This window comes from Brachionichthys hirsutus, chromosome 13, assembly GCF_040956055.1.
Source record: "Brachionichthys hirsutus isolate HB-005 chromosome 13, CSIRO-AGI_Bhir_v1, whole genome shotgun sequence".
Lineage (NCBI taxonomy): Eukaryota > Metazoa > Chordata > Actinopteri > Lophiiformes > Brachionichthyidae > Brachionichthys > Brachionichthys hirsutus.
Genome location: NC_090909.1, coordinates 10,667,474 through 10,684,199, shown reverse-complemented (window position 1 = coordinate 10,684,199; position 16,726 = coordinate 10,667,474). Strand labels below are relative to the sequence as shown.

The following is a 16,726-nucleotide window of genomic DNA, read 5'->3' as shown; positions in this document are numbered from 1 at the left end:
CGGACTCACAGGTCTCTGCTACCCTGGATGAGATCATAAAAAAAATAAAAAATGAAATCATTAGAATCATGAAGATTCTGATTAAAGATGTTTACAGACTTCTCACTCGTCACAATGCTATTTACTGAAAACAATTTATTTCATACTATTCAACAAGTGAAAGGATTTTTTTTTTAAAACTCTTTAGGCATGAACTTTTACGCATTGCAAAGTTTTGTCTGCAAATCGATTCTCAGAATTCACGCCGTCGACTCTTGACAACTCAGTTTTCACTCGCTATAATGCCAAAGTTTGATTTCTGGTAGTGAAACGACTCAAGCAGCTTGCATTAAGAACTGAAGCTGTGAAACAAACGGTCAAGAGACAGAAAACATAAAAACATTTCAATATTTTCACAACACACTTTTTGTTGTAATGGTGAAATCGGTTTTGAATTCCACCTGAACACAGAAATTAATTAAAAAACAGTTTATATTAAAAAAAAAAAGCCTCCTCCTGCACACGTCGTCACACGCCTTCAGCACTTCACACACGTACACATCACAGTGATGATAATATCGAACCTTCCCTGTGGACATTGTATTGGACAAACAACAACACAATAACACAACCTTTGTCTTAACAAGGGAATTCTAGAAATACGAAACGGATCCTTGTGGAGATGCAACATCTCCTGCCAGAAGGTAAAAACTGGAACTCTCGGTAGAGGAGAGTTGAACGAGACACGTTCTGCGTCTCTCTGGTTGGAGACTGCAGTTATTTTATTGGATTTCTCCAGGCAGTCTGCACCAGAGGAGCAACCTGTGACCTCGACAGCCCTCGCTGTTTCCTATAACAGGCTAATACCATACATCCATATACTGGTACCCTAGTTATTTTTCCATTTTATAGAGCAAATATTTAAGCAATTATTCAGTTACATGGTACAATCCTCTACAAAGGAAGCCCACGATGTCATTACACTTATTAAAAGTAGCGCCTAAATAGCTAATTCAGTATTCAGTTAAAATCGCCCCTAGAATTTAGAATCACATTGATGTGATCATTAGTTTGATGGTTATTTTAGTAAAACAATATTTCATGGTGGTTTTCTTTGGATAGAAGTCAGTAATGCTTGACTATGCCTCAAATTTGGCACCGACTCTGCAAAAGAGGGACGAGGAATGTCACAGTTCTGTTCACGGCCCAAATAAGTCAAAAGTAAAACTGTTGTCTGGAGTCGTAGATGATAGGAAGACGAAATACTAATGACTTAGTCTCACTGGAATGGAAATGGAAGGATAAACAATAACTTGGTTAGGACACCTATAAAAATTATGTTCACAGTGAAATGAAAGTGTTAAATCTAGTAAATAATTACTGCTAACCGCATCAACAACGAAAACCAATACCTTACAAAGTAAAGCCAAAAGACAATCGTTGCAGAGTAGGCACAAATAACAAAATTAAATCCAAGACATTAAAACATTACATCTTTCCAGAACATTTAAAATTTGACTCCAAATAAGAGTACGAATATCAACTCTCTAAACTTAAATTATATCAAGTGTATAAAACATGCCATCGACTTTATTAATGTGGCAATATGAGACGCGTCTCTCAGACGGGTCGCCACCGGATAGCCTGAACATCCACGAAGTGAACAATAATAAAATCCTGACTGAACATTTCATCCGTTGATGACTTTGCGTCGTCATCGGTACCTGCACTGCTTTTGTTCAGGCTTTGTGACCTGCAGTCTCTTTGCCATCGCACCTCTTTAGGATTACTTTAACGACTCTGGTCACCTGCGGGTGTCGCGCCGCTTTCTTGAACACTTCATCACCCGAACTGTTGTTTGATGACCCTGGAAAGCAAATTCATAAAGCATAACCGCATGACTGCTTGAGAAACATTCATAACTCCAGTATGTTCATTTCTTTACTGCTTGTGTGCGCCACAAGAACCGGTCTGAATCTGTGATAGTGTGGTATTTGTTCTTACCTGCCACAGGTGCCTTTCTAGGCTTTTTGTGAGATGTTCCCCTTTTCCTTGGGGCTGAATTCTTCTTTCTGGTCTCTGTGCGTTTCTTCTTTAGATTGATCAAGGGTTCATCTTCGGAGCTTTCGTCAGAAGATCCTGACAAAAAAAAATCACGGATTTGAATTGGAAATTATGTCGTCTAACGTTTTCTTTAGGCGGCATGGTGGCGTACTGGTTAGCGCTGTCACCCTACAGCAAGTACCTGGTTGAAATCCTATCTGTGCGGAGTTCGTATGTTCTCCCGGTGTCTGTGTGGGTTTTCTCCCGTTTCCTCCCACATCTAATTCATGTTTTTGGAGGTGGGAGGAACCCGGAGAACCCACACAGAAACAGGGAAAAGATACAAAGAAGGGGATTGAACCCTAAACCTTCTTACTGAGATAACAGTGCTACTCGCTGCGCCACCCTTGTTCTGCTATTGTACCTTGTGTCTTTCTTGATTCACTGGCTTGCAATACAGCGATATTCTTTGCACTTTTCCTCATTGGTTTCTTCTTGGTAATAAGATTCACCGGGGGCACATCGTCGTCACTGGAGCTGCAGTCTGAAACGCATTATGACAGTTAGCAGTTAGCATTTCTCTGTAACTTCTTTCTTCATGGCCGTCTGGTGATCAAATCACTGCCAACCTTTTCGGGATTTCTCTTTGAGTTTTTTGTTCTTGCTGTTCGCCGATATATTTTGCTTTGAAGGAGACTTTGTCAGATTCCTCTTCTTTGTTGGGAGTGGTTCGTTCTCTGAGCTTTCGCTGGAAGTATCCGCGTAATTAACTAGAAGACAGACGACACTTATTTTTGAATAGATCTTTTTTTATATATAATTCCGATTAATGCATTTCCAGAGCTGAACACTCACTTGATTTCATTGATGCATTTCTTTTGGATTTAATTTTTGTGGATGCATTTCTTAGTGGTGGGACAGCTGCCTTTCTCTGACGTTTGGGGTAACACTTCTTAGCAAGAACACTCAAAGGCTCATCATCTGATGCATCACAGTCCTCCAGACATTCTGCGTAAGACATTTAAATCGCTAAATCTCTGTGGCAGTGAACAGTCACTTTCTGTGCATGCTGAAGATTCATATGGAGGGACAATTACCTTTCTTCCTTGTATCAGCAGTTTGTTTAGGAGGCGTGCCGAGCGCCTTTTTCACAGCTTTGGACGTAACTTCGGTCAGCTTTATGAAAGGCATTTTGTCTGAGCCGTCGTCTGTATTCAAATGTGAACATCACAGAAGCAACATCGTAAAGCCGCACATTCTAGACACAAATTAGGAGACAAAACTTAAATGTGCTTGGTTGCATATGGTACCACTGGCTTCCTTGACATTTATGGTTGATGCGTTGACTTTTTTCCCTCGTTTCTGAGCTGGAGCAGAATTTTTCTTCTTCTCTGGCAAAGGCTTCTCATCATCCGAGGACTCATCAGAAGCTACGGGAGGAGATTGGTTTTTTTTTTTTAGAATAATTTCTTTTCAGTTCTGTTTCCACATGTCAGATAATAGTATTTCATGCAATCACTCAGTGTTGCCGTTACATTTGTTGTCCCCACGGTTTTTGGCCTTTCTGGATTCACTGATGGAGCTGTTGGTTAAGCTGCATTTGTTTTCGCAGGACGATTTCTCAACGTGCTGTGGCTTCTGCAGGAGCTTGGAGAGAGGTATCAGATCCTCCGAGCTGGAACCGCCACTATCTGATCAGTCAAATACACAATGACATACATAACAGTAAACACATCTCACTTTTGGTTTGGTTAACTTTAAAAGGAACACTTTAGCTAGGACAGGACCCGAGTAAGAGAAAAAAACCTCACAGCACCTTCTACCATTGGTAGCATTACCACCACGAATTGTAGTTATAGATACTATACTGCTGTAACAACATTAACTCACGTCACTGTCTTACATTTACGATAACTCAGCCATGTAGAAGTATTTTATTTTGAAGTTGTATGCTAATTAAGCTATTGGCTAACTTTAAGCTAACAATCACAATGAATTGATGTCTGCTTCCTCGAAAGTACAAAAAAAAGTACGATTGTTTACCCAAATACCTGGAGAGTCTCTAACAACATTAGTAGGCACGTAGGCTGTGCTGCAATCCATGTTGTTGCTGGGTATTAATTATGTTCATCTAAATCGCGAAAAACGTTCGTTCTTCTTCTTCGTCGTCTTCGTCTTCGTCTTCTTCTTCTTCTTCTTCTTCTTCGTCGTCTTCTTCTTCTTCTTCTTCGTAGGGTTTTCCGGCGGCTGGCCACCTTTGCGAAGGGCATTACCGCCACCTTCTGATCAGGATCCTATTTCCACTAATGCAGCTATACTAATTGAATTACATCATCCAAATACATTTGTGTAGAAAAATAACAAACAAAAAATCCCACCGTGAATACTAAAATAAAGTATTCTTCTTCTTTTTGGCGTTTTAATCAGTGAACTCTGTATTATATGGAATGGTCTCACGTGACCTGGGCGACATTGCTTTGTGTGTGTTTTTTGTTTTAAATTGAACCCACGAAAATACGAACTCTCAATGAGGATTACTACGGTGGCTGACACGGGCAAAACACACTTCATTAGCTTACTTTTTCTGTCACCCTCTGTATTATATCATCACTCCATCAAGTTCAGCCATCAGCTTCATCACCTGGTTTAGGAATATATGATATTCATCATCACTGTCAGAGACAACCGGCTTCTCGTTCATCTGCTCGCTTACCATAGGACGCAGCTCCATTAATTTTGTTCCCTATTTAATTCATGTTATCGTTCATATTTAGTATCATCCAAAGTCTTTCAAAATAAGAAAAAAAAAGACACTTCCTTTTTCATCCATAGATTATCTTTCAAATATATTTCTTCTGAATCCATATTTCTAATTTCTTTACACATCTTCCAGTCATCCATTTTCTACAAGTAATTTCCATTTGAAAACTCCGGCAGCTGTTGAGATGTTTACAGAACGAGACGATTGTCTCATCTCCAGCTGCTTTTCCCAGTTTCCGGGTTACGGCTGTTGCTGGAATCCACCCCAGCTTGCGACAGGCGAGAGGCGTGGTACACATCGGATGCATCGCCAGCGCATCGCAGGGCCACACGAGGGACAGACGACCACCCGGGTGGAAACCGGACAACCCAAAGAAAATACACGAGGCCCCACCCAACCAGGCGGGTGGGGGGGGGGACAGGATCTGACCATAATGCCCCCCAACCACCCCACACCATCAACCCCACAGGGACAAGAAGCCCCAACCGTGAATGTAAATCCCAAAATAGGTAGGGTAGCGCTGTTGCATGACAGCAAAGGAGGTCCTGAGGGCCGTTGTTCATGTGGCCCTGCCTGCTGCCCAATGTCAGCAGGCCACCCCACCACCATAAAACAGAACAAGCGGTGAAGAAAATAACTGAATTCATGAATACACTCACAAAATGTAATGACAATAACGTGCTATTCTATTCTATTCTAAAAGGCCCCACATCGGTACTTCAAAGCGTTCCGAAGATGAAATGTGACTGACAATCAGAACAGTGGTCATCTAGCCGGTTTGTGGCAGGGGTGTTTATTACACACATAGAAGATAAATATTCAACCACTGTAATGTCGGGCAAACAGAACATGATCCTCCAGATGCATAGTAGCGATGAGGGCCTACCAGGAAAGCAGCACGTCTTACTGTTCTCCAATACCAAATTTCAGGGACGTATTTGTGAAGAAACACTTTTCATCTCCTTTGGTTTATTTTTCTTTTTTTAACTATCTTCAGTATTCATCATTATTTTCTTCCATACTCTACTGCTTGGTGTCGTCATCATGATCACGCACCCGAGTGATTCTTTCTACGTCAAACAATCATTTTAAATAAAAAAAAGTGCTATCACAGAATTCTCGCCAATCTAATCCGTTTTTCATAATTTATACCAACACATGCGCTACTAATGACACGATACAAATTCATTAACAGATGCGTGAAAAACCGGTCGAGGACTCTCAAAGGAAAATCTCTAAATAATCTCTCAAATCTGGCAAACCTTTGAGATTAGATGTATTTTCCAATTGAGCTCATAATTAGGTGGCTGAGAGTTAATCGATGTTTCACGTAGCCCAATGCCTCCAAAAAGAAATGTGGAGTAATTCATCACAGGCGCTCTACGTACGCTGCTGAAACTGAAATTTAAGATGACATCACTCTGCTTTGCATCACGAGACCCTGGAAGAGCTTCACAGAGATCACGCCTTGCTATCATTTAACATCTTGTTGAAGCTACTTTTTTTTTTGGTTATAAATAAAAAAAAAGACAGTTTTTGTGTTAAATATGTGCAGTCAGGCCCTAGAGGGTCTCCATGCTGGTGTTTTAGAATGCTCTGAAACCGTTCAGAGTTTACATAGCAGTCATCTTGCTGGCTTCTCTGACCCCACTCAGGTAGGCCCCCGTCACAGTCTGTGGGAAATGTCTGTTGGTGGCCTAGGAAGAAGGAACAATGAATGCAAATCAAAGTCACACGTTACAGTATCTGAAAACTTAAAGCGATCCCTGACAAATCGGTCTAAAAATACAACAATATACCTCTACTACCTAATTACATGTACAAACATATATACGTATTTCTTATAAGCTGTAAAATCCATTTTGTTTGTGGGCCGCCGATGTTGTTTATGTCGCAAGGCATTCTGGGCGTGACGTCAAATGGTTGCAGCGCCCAGCTCACTGCTGTTGGGATTTTCTCAAAGCACAATATACTGGGGAAAATGATGTCACAGAAAATATCCTGTCAGTTCTTTTGATCACGGTTTCCCTCAAAATGTAATGAAGTAATGCAGAGTGAATTTATATTTTGGATAAAATAAAATAAGTACAGTAATGCCTTGACATACGAGTATAATTCGTTCCAGGACCGAGATCAAAACTCAAGTCGAAGTAAACGTTTCCCATATAAAATAACCGAAAGCAATTTAATCCATTCCGGCCGACTAAAAACACTCAAATCAATGCTAATAGCAAAGTTTAAAAAAATATTTTAATTGCTATATAGATGCACACACACGCAAAATGATATAATAAATGCTCACAGCACTCAGCCATTTAGCATCAACATCTGGAAGCGTCCCTGTTTCTCAAATTTATACTCGCATCTCAGAACACTCGCATGTTGAGGTTTTACTGCACTTAATTTAAGTGCTCAGCCACTGGTTGTCCAGAAGGAGGAGCTCAACAGAATTTTAAAGTAGCTGTATACTACAAGGGAATTCAAACCATTTTACATTTGTTGTATTTTTTCTTCACCTTCAGTTTTTTTCATCAAGACAATTTGTGCTGTGGAAAATAATGTTCCTTTTTTTTGTAACATTGAAATCTGCGTGTAGGTCGAGGCCATAAAAATATAAAGTATTAATACTTCATTATGACTTTATCCTTTAAAAAACAATTCTTGTAAATCGCACTCTTAAGATCATTTAAGCAAATGATTTTCAAAAGGTAAAGATGATCTTGCAGCAGGTTGACAGCCCCTCATGTTAAATGGATCAAACCTGTCTTTAAAACGAATTAGTTACGTCACTATTAGACCTTTGAAGAAACATTTGATAAACATGTTAAAAGCAATGTTACCTCCCCAGCAAAGAAGACCTTTCCCTGCACGTCTTCAGCGAGGATGTCGTAGGCCTCTCCACTCCCACCAGTCTTCACGAAGCTGTAGGACATCTGAGACCACATGTCCGTGCCCCAATGTGTGACAAAGAAATTCACGGGTTCTGGAACCTCCTATTAAGGATGGAAGACAGTAAATAACAACAATGAGGTGTGGGGGGGGGGGGGGGGGGGGCAAGCAAATCTGAAAAGATTTTAACAAAGATAATGAAAACAGTCTGCGATAAACTGGCGACTTGTCCAGGATGTACACGGCCTATGCCCGTAGTCAGCTGAAATAGGCTCCAGCATGAACCGGATCCGGATAAGCAGCTGAAGACGAGACAATTACTGATCTTGCCTTCAAGAAAATGAATGAATGAATGAATACAAATAGCCAATGAATGTACCATATATTTTAATGAATTGTAGCTCATGGCTCAAACACTGCTTTAATCAAGTGCATTTAGTCTGAAGGCTTTTATTTCTAACAAGACTTCAATCATCAGAAGAGTCAATCACAAACAGCAACGTAACCCCGTTTCCTAGCAGCAAGGACGGCCACAAGTAACACAGAAATATTAATTAGGCATTTAATTAGTAAATAAGTAAGTGGACAATATCAGAAGTCACAATTAAATTAACATAAGTATTTAATCTGTAAATGGACACAAATTTAGCAAACTATTAAACTATTTAAAATTGTAATTAATAGGCAACAGCAATGTTGATGAATTTGCTATCATTGTAAATATAGTTAAAATTTATGTCATTATTTAATCGATACCTTAAATTGGGCCTTACGCTGGTGAACAAGCCTAAACAGCGTTAAGAAGCTCATTAATGTAGTGCTGTAAATACATATTATTTATCCATCAATAAATAGTATATATAAAATATACTGCCTATTTGGCTGAAAGCTATTACAGGTTTACAGGTTCAATATTTTAAATTACTGTTAAATATTACCTGTTCTTTGAAAAGCTCACGCAGGACCTTCATGCACTCGTCCATCACCTCCTTGTCCTCCATGTCGCGGACAGCGTGTACAGCCTCCCCAGCGATGACAGACATGAGGACGGCCTGCTTTCCCTACGCACAAGGGCAGCATTCACAATGTAAACTCAAGAAGCATTTGTTCTCCTCCTAAAATGAATTCTGCGATATCTGTTAACACCCGGTGAAAAGCATTTGTTCTTGGGTCTGCAATGTAGCACCACCAGAGAAAGCCTACTGTCTCCTGTAAGAGGAATCCTTTCTGACAATCCTTTCTTTGTGAAGACTGGTGGGAGTGGGCGTCGCGCAGGACTGGCACAACCTAAACAACTGCTTTCTTCCCGGGAGTGATAGAAAAAAAGAAAACGCTAACCTGTGGCTCCATGTCATAGAAGACGCTGAACAGGCCTCTCTTGTCAGGACCTGGCGGTATGTGGCCAAAGTAGTCCGCCCCTTGGATTTTGTTGTCCCAGAATCTGTGTGGGAACTTCAGAGCAATCTGTGGGACATTTTTAAAACAATTCCTTCAGCATCTAAAAGGAACCATCTTTCTCGTAGTTTTCTAAAATACCTGTTGATAAGCAGGAAAAATAGAAATTTGCCAGCCTATGCCGGCTGGCCTGTCCTTATTACCCCCCCCCCCCCTCATAAACTGTTGTTACCTTTTCTATGACACCAGCACCCAGACTGTGGATTGCTTTCAGCTTCCTTTCAGGAAGTGGCGGGTTGAACTTAATCACGTTCTTCTGAAGCAAAGTCAACGGGACTGTAACAAGAACCTGGAAAGACAATGCAAACACAGAAACACGACGCCAAGATAACCAGCAGAGAATAAACCCCAAGCAGATAGAAAGTCGGATGGATGTACGGAGCTGAGCTGTTCTTTGAATAATAATAATAGCATTTTCACCTTCTGTGCCGTCCACTGAGACCCACTGGAGGAGGTGACTTTGACAACATCACCCGAGTAATCAATGGCCTCGACCTAGAATTTAAAAGCAAATGTTTAACACTGGGATTTATTCGTGTTGTTCCAAAACAGAGGGATGAAGGAGTAAATGTAGCCGCTGGAAGGATTTCATGACAAACCGGGCACTTTGTGCGGACGTCAAGTCCCTCGGCCAGTTTGTAGAGTAACAGAGAGTAGCCCTTAGGAAGTAAAGTGTGGTCTCCTGAGAACTGGGCGAAGAACTCATTGTGGTCCCAGGATCTTGTTGATACCTAGAAAATAAAAAGTACACATCGGAAAGTTTTCATCACAGTTACATCAAACGACAATTTTTTTTTTTCAGAATGGAGGCAAGTACCCAGATTTCACTTCACATTTCCTAATGACACAGATTAAAGGGTCTACAAACACCAATATTTAAAAATGGACAGAACACAGCTGAGGATGTTTCTGCAGCCCTTCAGAAATACTGGCAGCATTTCAGACCTGGTCTAATGGGCTTCCACAGGCGTACTCCAGGTTGCTGAGATGAAACTGAAGCACTTTCTCCTCCAGCTCAGTGAACTGGATTCCTGACTCCTGAAGGAAATTCTTCTTCACCTCTTGGACTTTTTCTGCGCGATATAAAATGCAAATACCTTCAAGTCAAATTACCCGGAAAATGCAACAAATACTGGAGTAAAGGCTCCTCTGAGCAGCACCTCTCAGCGGCGTGTCCTGGCTCTGCGACTTGTCCTTCCTCCATTCTGACACCACGTCCAGGATGCTGTTGAAATGAAAGTCCATGCGCTTGTCGATGGCGGGGTCTGTGACCTGGCCTCCCTCCTGAAAGAGGTCACAGCGCTCACCCAGCTTGTGCATCCTGATACCCATCTGCACAAAGAGAGCGAGGCGTCAAATCAGACAACACACCTACTGAACCTTTAGGGTTGCATACAGGGGAAGCATTTGCAGGGTGAAATGCAGAAAACGCCAGGGAATTATCTTCTGCCAGGCAGTAAGCGCAGTGCAGGATAATTCTGTACGCTTTGTGTAAGAAGCAAATTGATTTGCACCCATCTGTATGCCTGTGGGAATGTTGGTCTTAAAATACAGAGTGTGTTGTGTTGCTATCTGAAGATAATGCAAAGGGATCCACCATTGACCATCAGAACCTAAAATGCATCAAATAAGCTCTGCATAAATCCGTACGTGACGCACACACTCCTGTTACACACGGTTGACGCCTGAACATCACCCAAATGCACATGTAATTTACCCACACACAACTAAACAATCTACTTTCTGCAATTCTGACACACCCACATGTCATCGCACCAATACCGGTGCTTCCATTTCACTGTGTGAACCTGGACTGTGTGTGTGTGTGTGTGCTACTCTGGATGTGTAAGACACGACATGTGAAAATGTTGAGGCATAACTGGTGTAGACGACAGAGGTGCATTTATTGTTCCAGCGAATGGGGTGACACTGCAGGTAATGTCATTAATATCAGCTTGTAGTATTACCCTTCAGCTTTTAATCACAACTAGAAAGACAATCAGAGATTGCAGACCCCGCCTCCAATAGACTATTGGATCTTGTGAGACAGTAAACAGGGCTTCCGGATCAGAGGGGCCAAACCTGCTCTAGCTTGCTGCTCCGGAACGTACTACAAGACTCCTTCTGGACTCTTTTTCCCATCATGCCATTCGTGTCCCTCCCTCTTAAAGTGGCAGTTTACAGCAGAGGCACAATTCCAGATGTAAAAATAATTATAGAATCTGGATCCAGATCCGGATCAACGCCATTCTCGGGGAGGACCGAGCCACGGACAGAACCTTGCTTGTGAATTTCAAGTCGATTGGGTTACTAGTTTTTGAGTTATGCGCTCGGACAGACAAACAGACAAACAAACAAGCAAACAAACAGACAGACAGACAAACGCACCCAATTGCAATACCCTCGCCTCCTCTTCGGCGAGGGTAACGATACCTTGTCCAACTGATCTGTTGGACCGTGAACTGCTAGAAAAACTTAGCCAATGTCAGCCGGCCTCCCTCCGTTGATATCAGTGCATTCGCTCGCATTAAATAAAATGAAGCGGATGCAGCAAAGGACAGGGAGACGGTCGAGGCAGGAGGTCCATGTACCAGGGACCACATGCCCGTCACGCAGCATGAAATGACACTGAATCATCAAGTTTAAGGTACAGCAGAAAGACTTACAAGTATTCCCTCGGTCACTTATTGGATTTCTTACCTGTTCACACATCAGGGCGACAGGGTTGTTCACACAGCCATTGACAATTTGAGCTCCTCCCCCTACGGTGACACCAAGAGAGGCATCATCCCATACACGGCCTCCAATTCTCTCCCTCGCTTCAAGCACCATCACCTTTAAACCGGGGAAAGGATCAACTGAAAACAGGCAGCATTCTGAGCCGGCCAAAGCATGGCGGGAAAAGCTGAAGTACCTGTGAGCCAAAGTTTTGCAGCTGCCGTGCAGCAGCCAGCCCAGAAGCGCCGGCACCAATGATGATGACATTCCTCTGCACAAAGAGGGAGGCGCTGTAAGTCACAACCAAAGACATAAAAGTGAAACGTCGTGACAAAGTAAACACTAACAGAGCAGTATCTTTCAGGCAACAGGGGCCGTTTCACTGCCAGTGCACCGGTGTTGATGAGACCCTTCCTGGTCATGAAGTGGAGCACCCGGTCCATCTCCTGCACGCAGCGCACACGCACCAACCCCCGAACAATGATGTACAGAGCGCATTTCGGTGAAGTCAGCACTTCCTATGGAGAAATGAGAAAATCTTGTACATTGCTCCGATTGTTTTCAGTTACTCCAAATCTTACGTCCGCTTCCTTTTCAGGAGGACTTTTTTATTTATTATTATAGACTAAAAGGTGCAAACATGAAAAAAGTATGTGCCACTGTTCGCAGATATCTACTTTGTACCTTACAATTTTTGCTCCAGGAAGCCAGAATGAGGTTGCGCAGAGCCAAATACATAGTAGGATCACGGGAAAACTCTGGAAACTCGTAAAGCTCATCCAGCTCCATCATGTCCGGCCGCACGCACAGAGCCTTGCCACACTCATTGGGCTGGTAGAAGGGCTGGAAGTACGGGCACAGGCCTGGAACTGCAGGGATAAGATCATGAGTTCAACATCACTGTAAGATTTAGAGCCGCATCTCTACACATGAGGCTGGACAAGCATCTCCTTGGAGCATGATTCCCCCCTCATCCCTTTCATTCCGTTCCTTTCAGGGGCACTGATTGATTTACTTTGTGGCTGGCCAGCTCTGCAGCGATCAGCTCTTAGCTCAGTCAGAGACATGTTGCCGGGCAAGCCTGATGGACTCATCCCCACACAGTCGGGGTAGTAGGCCGAGAGGAAAGGGCCGGCGGGACTCTCTTTGAACAGCGGCGGCAATATCAGCATCGAATGCCACCAGCTGTCGCTCACTTCTGCCACTCTCTGCGAGAACGAAACAGCACAAGATCGACGAGCGTGCGGATGACCGTGTCTGAATGCATTTTGTAGGAATGACTCGTTGAAACCCGTTTCAGGCTTTGCGTAAAGCGGGGCTGATTAATTCATACTAATAGCAACTTATATATTGATAGCTGTGATAAATGCTTTTAACACATAAAACCAATGATCAACTTACCAAGTCCTCTGGTTGGGAGCATTGGTCCGGTCCCTCACTCTACAAGCAAAGACACAATTATAGTCGGGTCAAGCTAAATCAAGAAGAGCAACAAAAAGAAAAAAAAAATCAGCTGTGGGTCATCCTATAATCGAGAGGTTGGCGGTTCGATTCCCGGCTCCGGCACACGTGTACACTGTCGTTGTGTCCTTGGGCGAGACACTTCACCCACATTGCCTGTGTGAATGTAGTGAGCGAGTGAATGTCGGTGGTGGTCAGGAGGGCAGATTGGCAGCCCCGCTCCTGTCAGTCTGCCCCAGGGCAGCTGTATCTACCCCGGGGCAGATGTGGCTACGATAGTAGCTTCACCACCACCAAGTACGGAGTGAATGAATAATGCACAATGTGAAGCGTCTTTGCGTGTCCAGAAAAGCGCTCTATAAAACCAACGCATTATTATTAAGACTCTTTCTTCAGCAAGTCCAGTCGATTCTTTTTTTGGCTCCTCTTGATTTAGCCTGACCTGAGAGCCTACACAGACAATGTCGTATTATAATTGCACTTCCTGTTTACCTTGATGATGTTGAACTTCATCCCACAGCGGTAAATTGCTGCTAAGGAAGCAGTGAGTTGGCTCTCCTTAGTCAGCTGACGCCACTTCCTGCAATCCGGTTTAGTACATTGAACCTGAAAGAATAGCGACACAATGGCTGCATTTGTGATGCGCTACTACGACTGGACTTTCAGCTTGTCCCCTGAGGAGTCGCCAAAGCAAATCAACGTTCTCCACTTCACCCTGTCCTTTGCATCGTCCTCCCCAACACCAGCCACTCTCATGTCTTCTCTCACTACGTCCATGTCTCTTCTCCTGGGTCGACCTCTAGCCCTGTTCCCTGGCAGCTCCATCCTCAGCATCCTTCTACCAATATACTCCCCGTCTCTCCTCTGGACATGTCCAAACCATCAAAGTCTGGTCTCTCTGACCTTGTCTCCAAAACGTCTAACCTTCACTGTCCCTCTTATTGTCTCATTTCTAATCCTGTCCAACCTGGTCACTCCCAAGGAGAACCTCAGCATCTTCATCTCCTCCACCTCTAGCTCCGCCTCCTGTCTTTTCCTCAGAGACACTGTCTCTAAGCCGTCCATCATGGCTGTCCTCACCACTGCCTCAAAGCCGTCCATCATGGCTGTCCTCACCACTGTCTCTAAGCCGTCCATCATGGCTGTCCTCACCACTGTCTCTAAGCCGTCCATCATGGCTGTCCTCACCACTGTCTCTCAGCCGTCCATCATGGCTGTCCTCACCACTGTCTCTAAGCCGTCCATCATGGCTGTCCTCACCACTGTCTCTAAGCCGTCCATCATGGCTGTCCTCACCACTGTCTCTAAGCCGTCCATCATGGCTGTCCTCACCACTGTCTCTAAGCCGTCCATCATGGCTGTCCTCACCACTGTCTCTAAGCCGTCCATCATGGCTGTCCTCACCACTGTCTCTAAGCCGTCCATCATGGCTGTCCTCACCACTGTCTCTCAGCCGTCCATCATGGCTGTCCTCACCACTGTCTCTAAGCCGTCCATCATGGCTGTCCTCACCACTGTCTCTAAGCCGTCCATCATGGCTGTCCTCACCACTGTCTCTAAGCCGTCCATCATGGCTGTCCTCACCACTGTCTCTAAGCCGTCCATCATGGCTGTCCTCACCACTGTCTCTAAGCCGTCCATCATGGCTGTCCTCACCACTGTCTCTAAGCCGTCCATCATGGCTGTCCTCACCACTGTCTCTGAGCCGCCCATCATGTCTTGTAGACCTGTCCCTTCATACTCGCTGACACGTAGCAAAATCACATTCATCTAAACAGAGACCAGGAACGCCGCCTGTCCTTACCCAGAATGGCAGCTGCTGATCGGCCATGAAAGCTTTAAGACTGGGCTCACTTTTCCCATTACTGGTCCACACCTTCTTCCACGAAGCGAAGGTCTCATAGCCATCTTTGTGACTGTCGGTGGAAAAATGAAGAGAAATACTCAGTCCTATGGCCTTGATGCAACAGCAGTTTAAATGTAAATAAAACTTCTGTCGGCATTACCTTCTGTAGTAGTGATCAAAGCATTCATTGCAAAAATGCTCGCCACACGACAGATGATACCAGCGAGATGTGTACCCATTTTTAGCACACCTGAGAAGAGACAATCGTGTCCATTCAAAACAACTGTTTCTGAAGACAATTGATGAGGGGATATTTCCTTTTCATTTGCGTACCTTTCAGATGCGCTCGCAAAACAAACCGGATATGTAGCAGAGCAGCCAGCCTTCTCACATTTCCTGTACTTCTTCTCAGACTGGTCGTCTTCCTCCTCTGTGTCTGTGGCTTTTCTTTTGCTCTACAAGCGGGAGTGTGGAGAAAGTCATCACTGCACTTGTTTAAACTTAGAAGCAACGTCTCAGATATTACAGTGAAAAGCTAGCAGGAAATGTGTCTGGACAAAGACGAGGTGTTATGCTTCATGGCTGTTTGATGCCTTAACAACCTAAAACAAAGTTATTTTTATCCTTTAATTTAATTTGTTCTCAGCTCCTTCTTGGCTAAAGCACTTTAAAACAATACATTTCACTCAAACATGTTTATTATTTAATGTGTTTCTGTTTAATAAAGGATTACACCATGTAACATGTATACAAAAAAAAATAAAAGCCACAATCACTGGCCTTTGTCTTCTCATATTTCCTACATGACACTCAATAATTAAATCCAAAACAGTTCCCGAACTGAAGTCTAGAATAAATTGATAAATTCACTGCACCGCAGTCTCAGTTATGTTATCAACACATTAAATATTAAACTCTGGGCCGATGAAACACGTATGAGACACGAACATTGCTGCTGCGGTGTACCTGTCCGGGCGGAGGGTTGTTGGTTCGCTTCACCCGCACGTTGGTCTGCCTCCCCGAGGAGCGAAGGGTCTGTCCGTCACTCGGCGAGTCCCCGGAGCTCCTCTTCCTGGCCCGCCGAGCGCCAGCGGCGTTACCCGAACAGTCTACACATGAAAGACAAAAATCTGCTTTCAACCATTGACAATAGGAAACAACCCGGTCCGTGTGGCCGGGGTTCTTTGTGGAGGGTGCCCTGGCGCAGAACGATAACACCGAAGGAGCTAATCCCAATCAAGCAACGCTAATGGAACTCAAAATGAGTGATTACAGTAATGGCGGCGACCGAAGTGACCATTATCAATACATTTACACAAGCCTGTCACATTTAGCATGTAGCATGTAGCAAGCAGCAGCGTTATAAACACTGACCTGCATCCGACAGCATAACTTTGTGTGTGTGTCTTCAAATCCCGCGACTCATTGACCCTAAACTGATTTTCTAAATACGGTTTTAATTGATCTATTCCCACACTCCTCTTATCGTTGTGAGGGAAATCGATGCGATGTTGTCGCCAGAACACTACTTCCTGATATGTGTGTATATGTGTATGTCACTGTTATGTTAATAA

General features: G+C 43.6%; 2 protein-coding genes across 2 annotated transcripts in view; both read right to left on the bottom strand.

The window, feature by feature from the left end:
- Positions 1 to 16,726, bottom strand: part of LOC137902739 (zinc finger protein 420-like) — a 103,645-nt gene that overhangs the window by 62,560 nt on the left and 24,359 nt on the right. The window lies entirely within an intron of this gene.
- On the bottom strand, positions 5,548 to 16,542 carry LOC137902740 (lysine-specific histone demethylase 2). The gene is made up of 21 exons (XM_068746810.1): positions 16,527 to 16,542; positions 16,119 to 16,261; positions 15,486 to 15,607; positions 15,313 to 15,402; positions 15,111 to 15,222; positions 13,799 to 13,912; positions 13,247 to 13,285; positions 12,861 to 13,053; positions 12,530 to 12,714; positions 12,193 to 12,363; positions 12,042 to 12,116; positions 11,828 to 11,962; positions 10,288 to 10,459; positions 10,073 to 10,200; positions 9,727 to 9,858; positions 9,548 to 9,622; positions 9,300 to 9,416; positions 9,011 to 9,136; positions 8,611 to 8,733; positions 7,624 to 7,776; positions 5,548 to 6,480 (listed from the first exon to the last, which is right to left on the bottom strand). Exons 1-21 carry the CDS (start codon positions 16,540 to 16,542, stop codon positions 6,397 to 6,399), a joined length of 2,505 nt encoding a protein of 834 aa, XP_068602911.1. The 3' UTR covers positions 5,548 to 6,396.

Excerpts from the sequence above, each read along its gene's own strand:
- LOC137902740 (XM_068746810.1), bottom strand. Across the intron at positions 10,460-11,827 it reads TCGCCCTGATGTGTGAACAG|ATGGGTATCAGGATGCACAA; the intron begins GTAAGAAATCCA and ends CTCTTTGTGCAG. Across the intron at positions 7,777-8,610 it reads GTGAGCTTTTCAAAGAACAG|GAGGTTCCAGAACCCGTGAA; the intron begins GTAATATTTAAC and ends CATCCTTAATAG.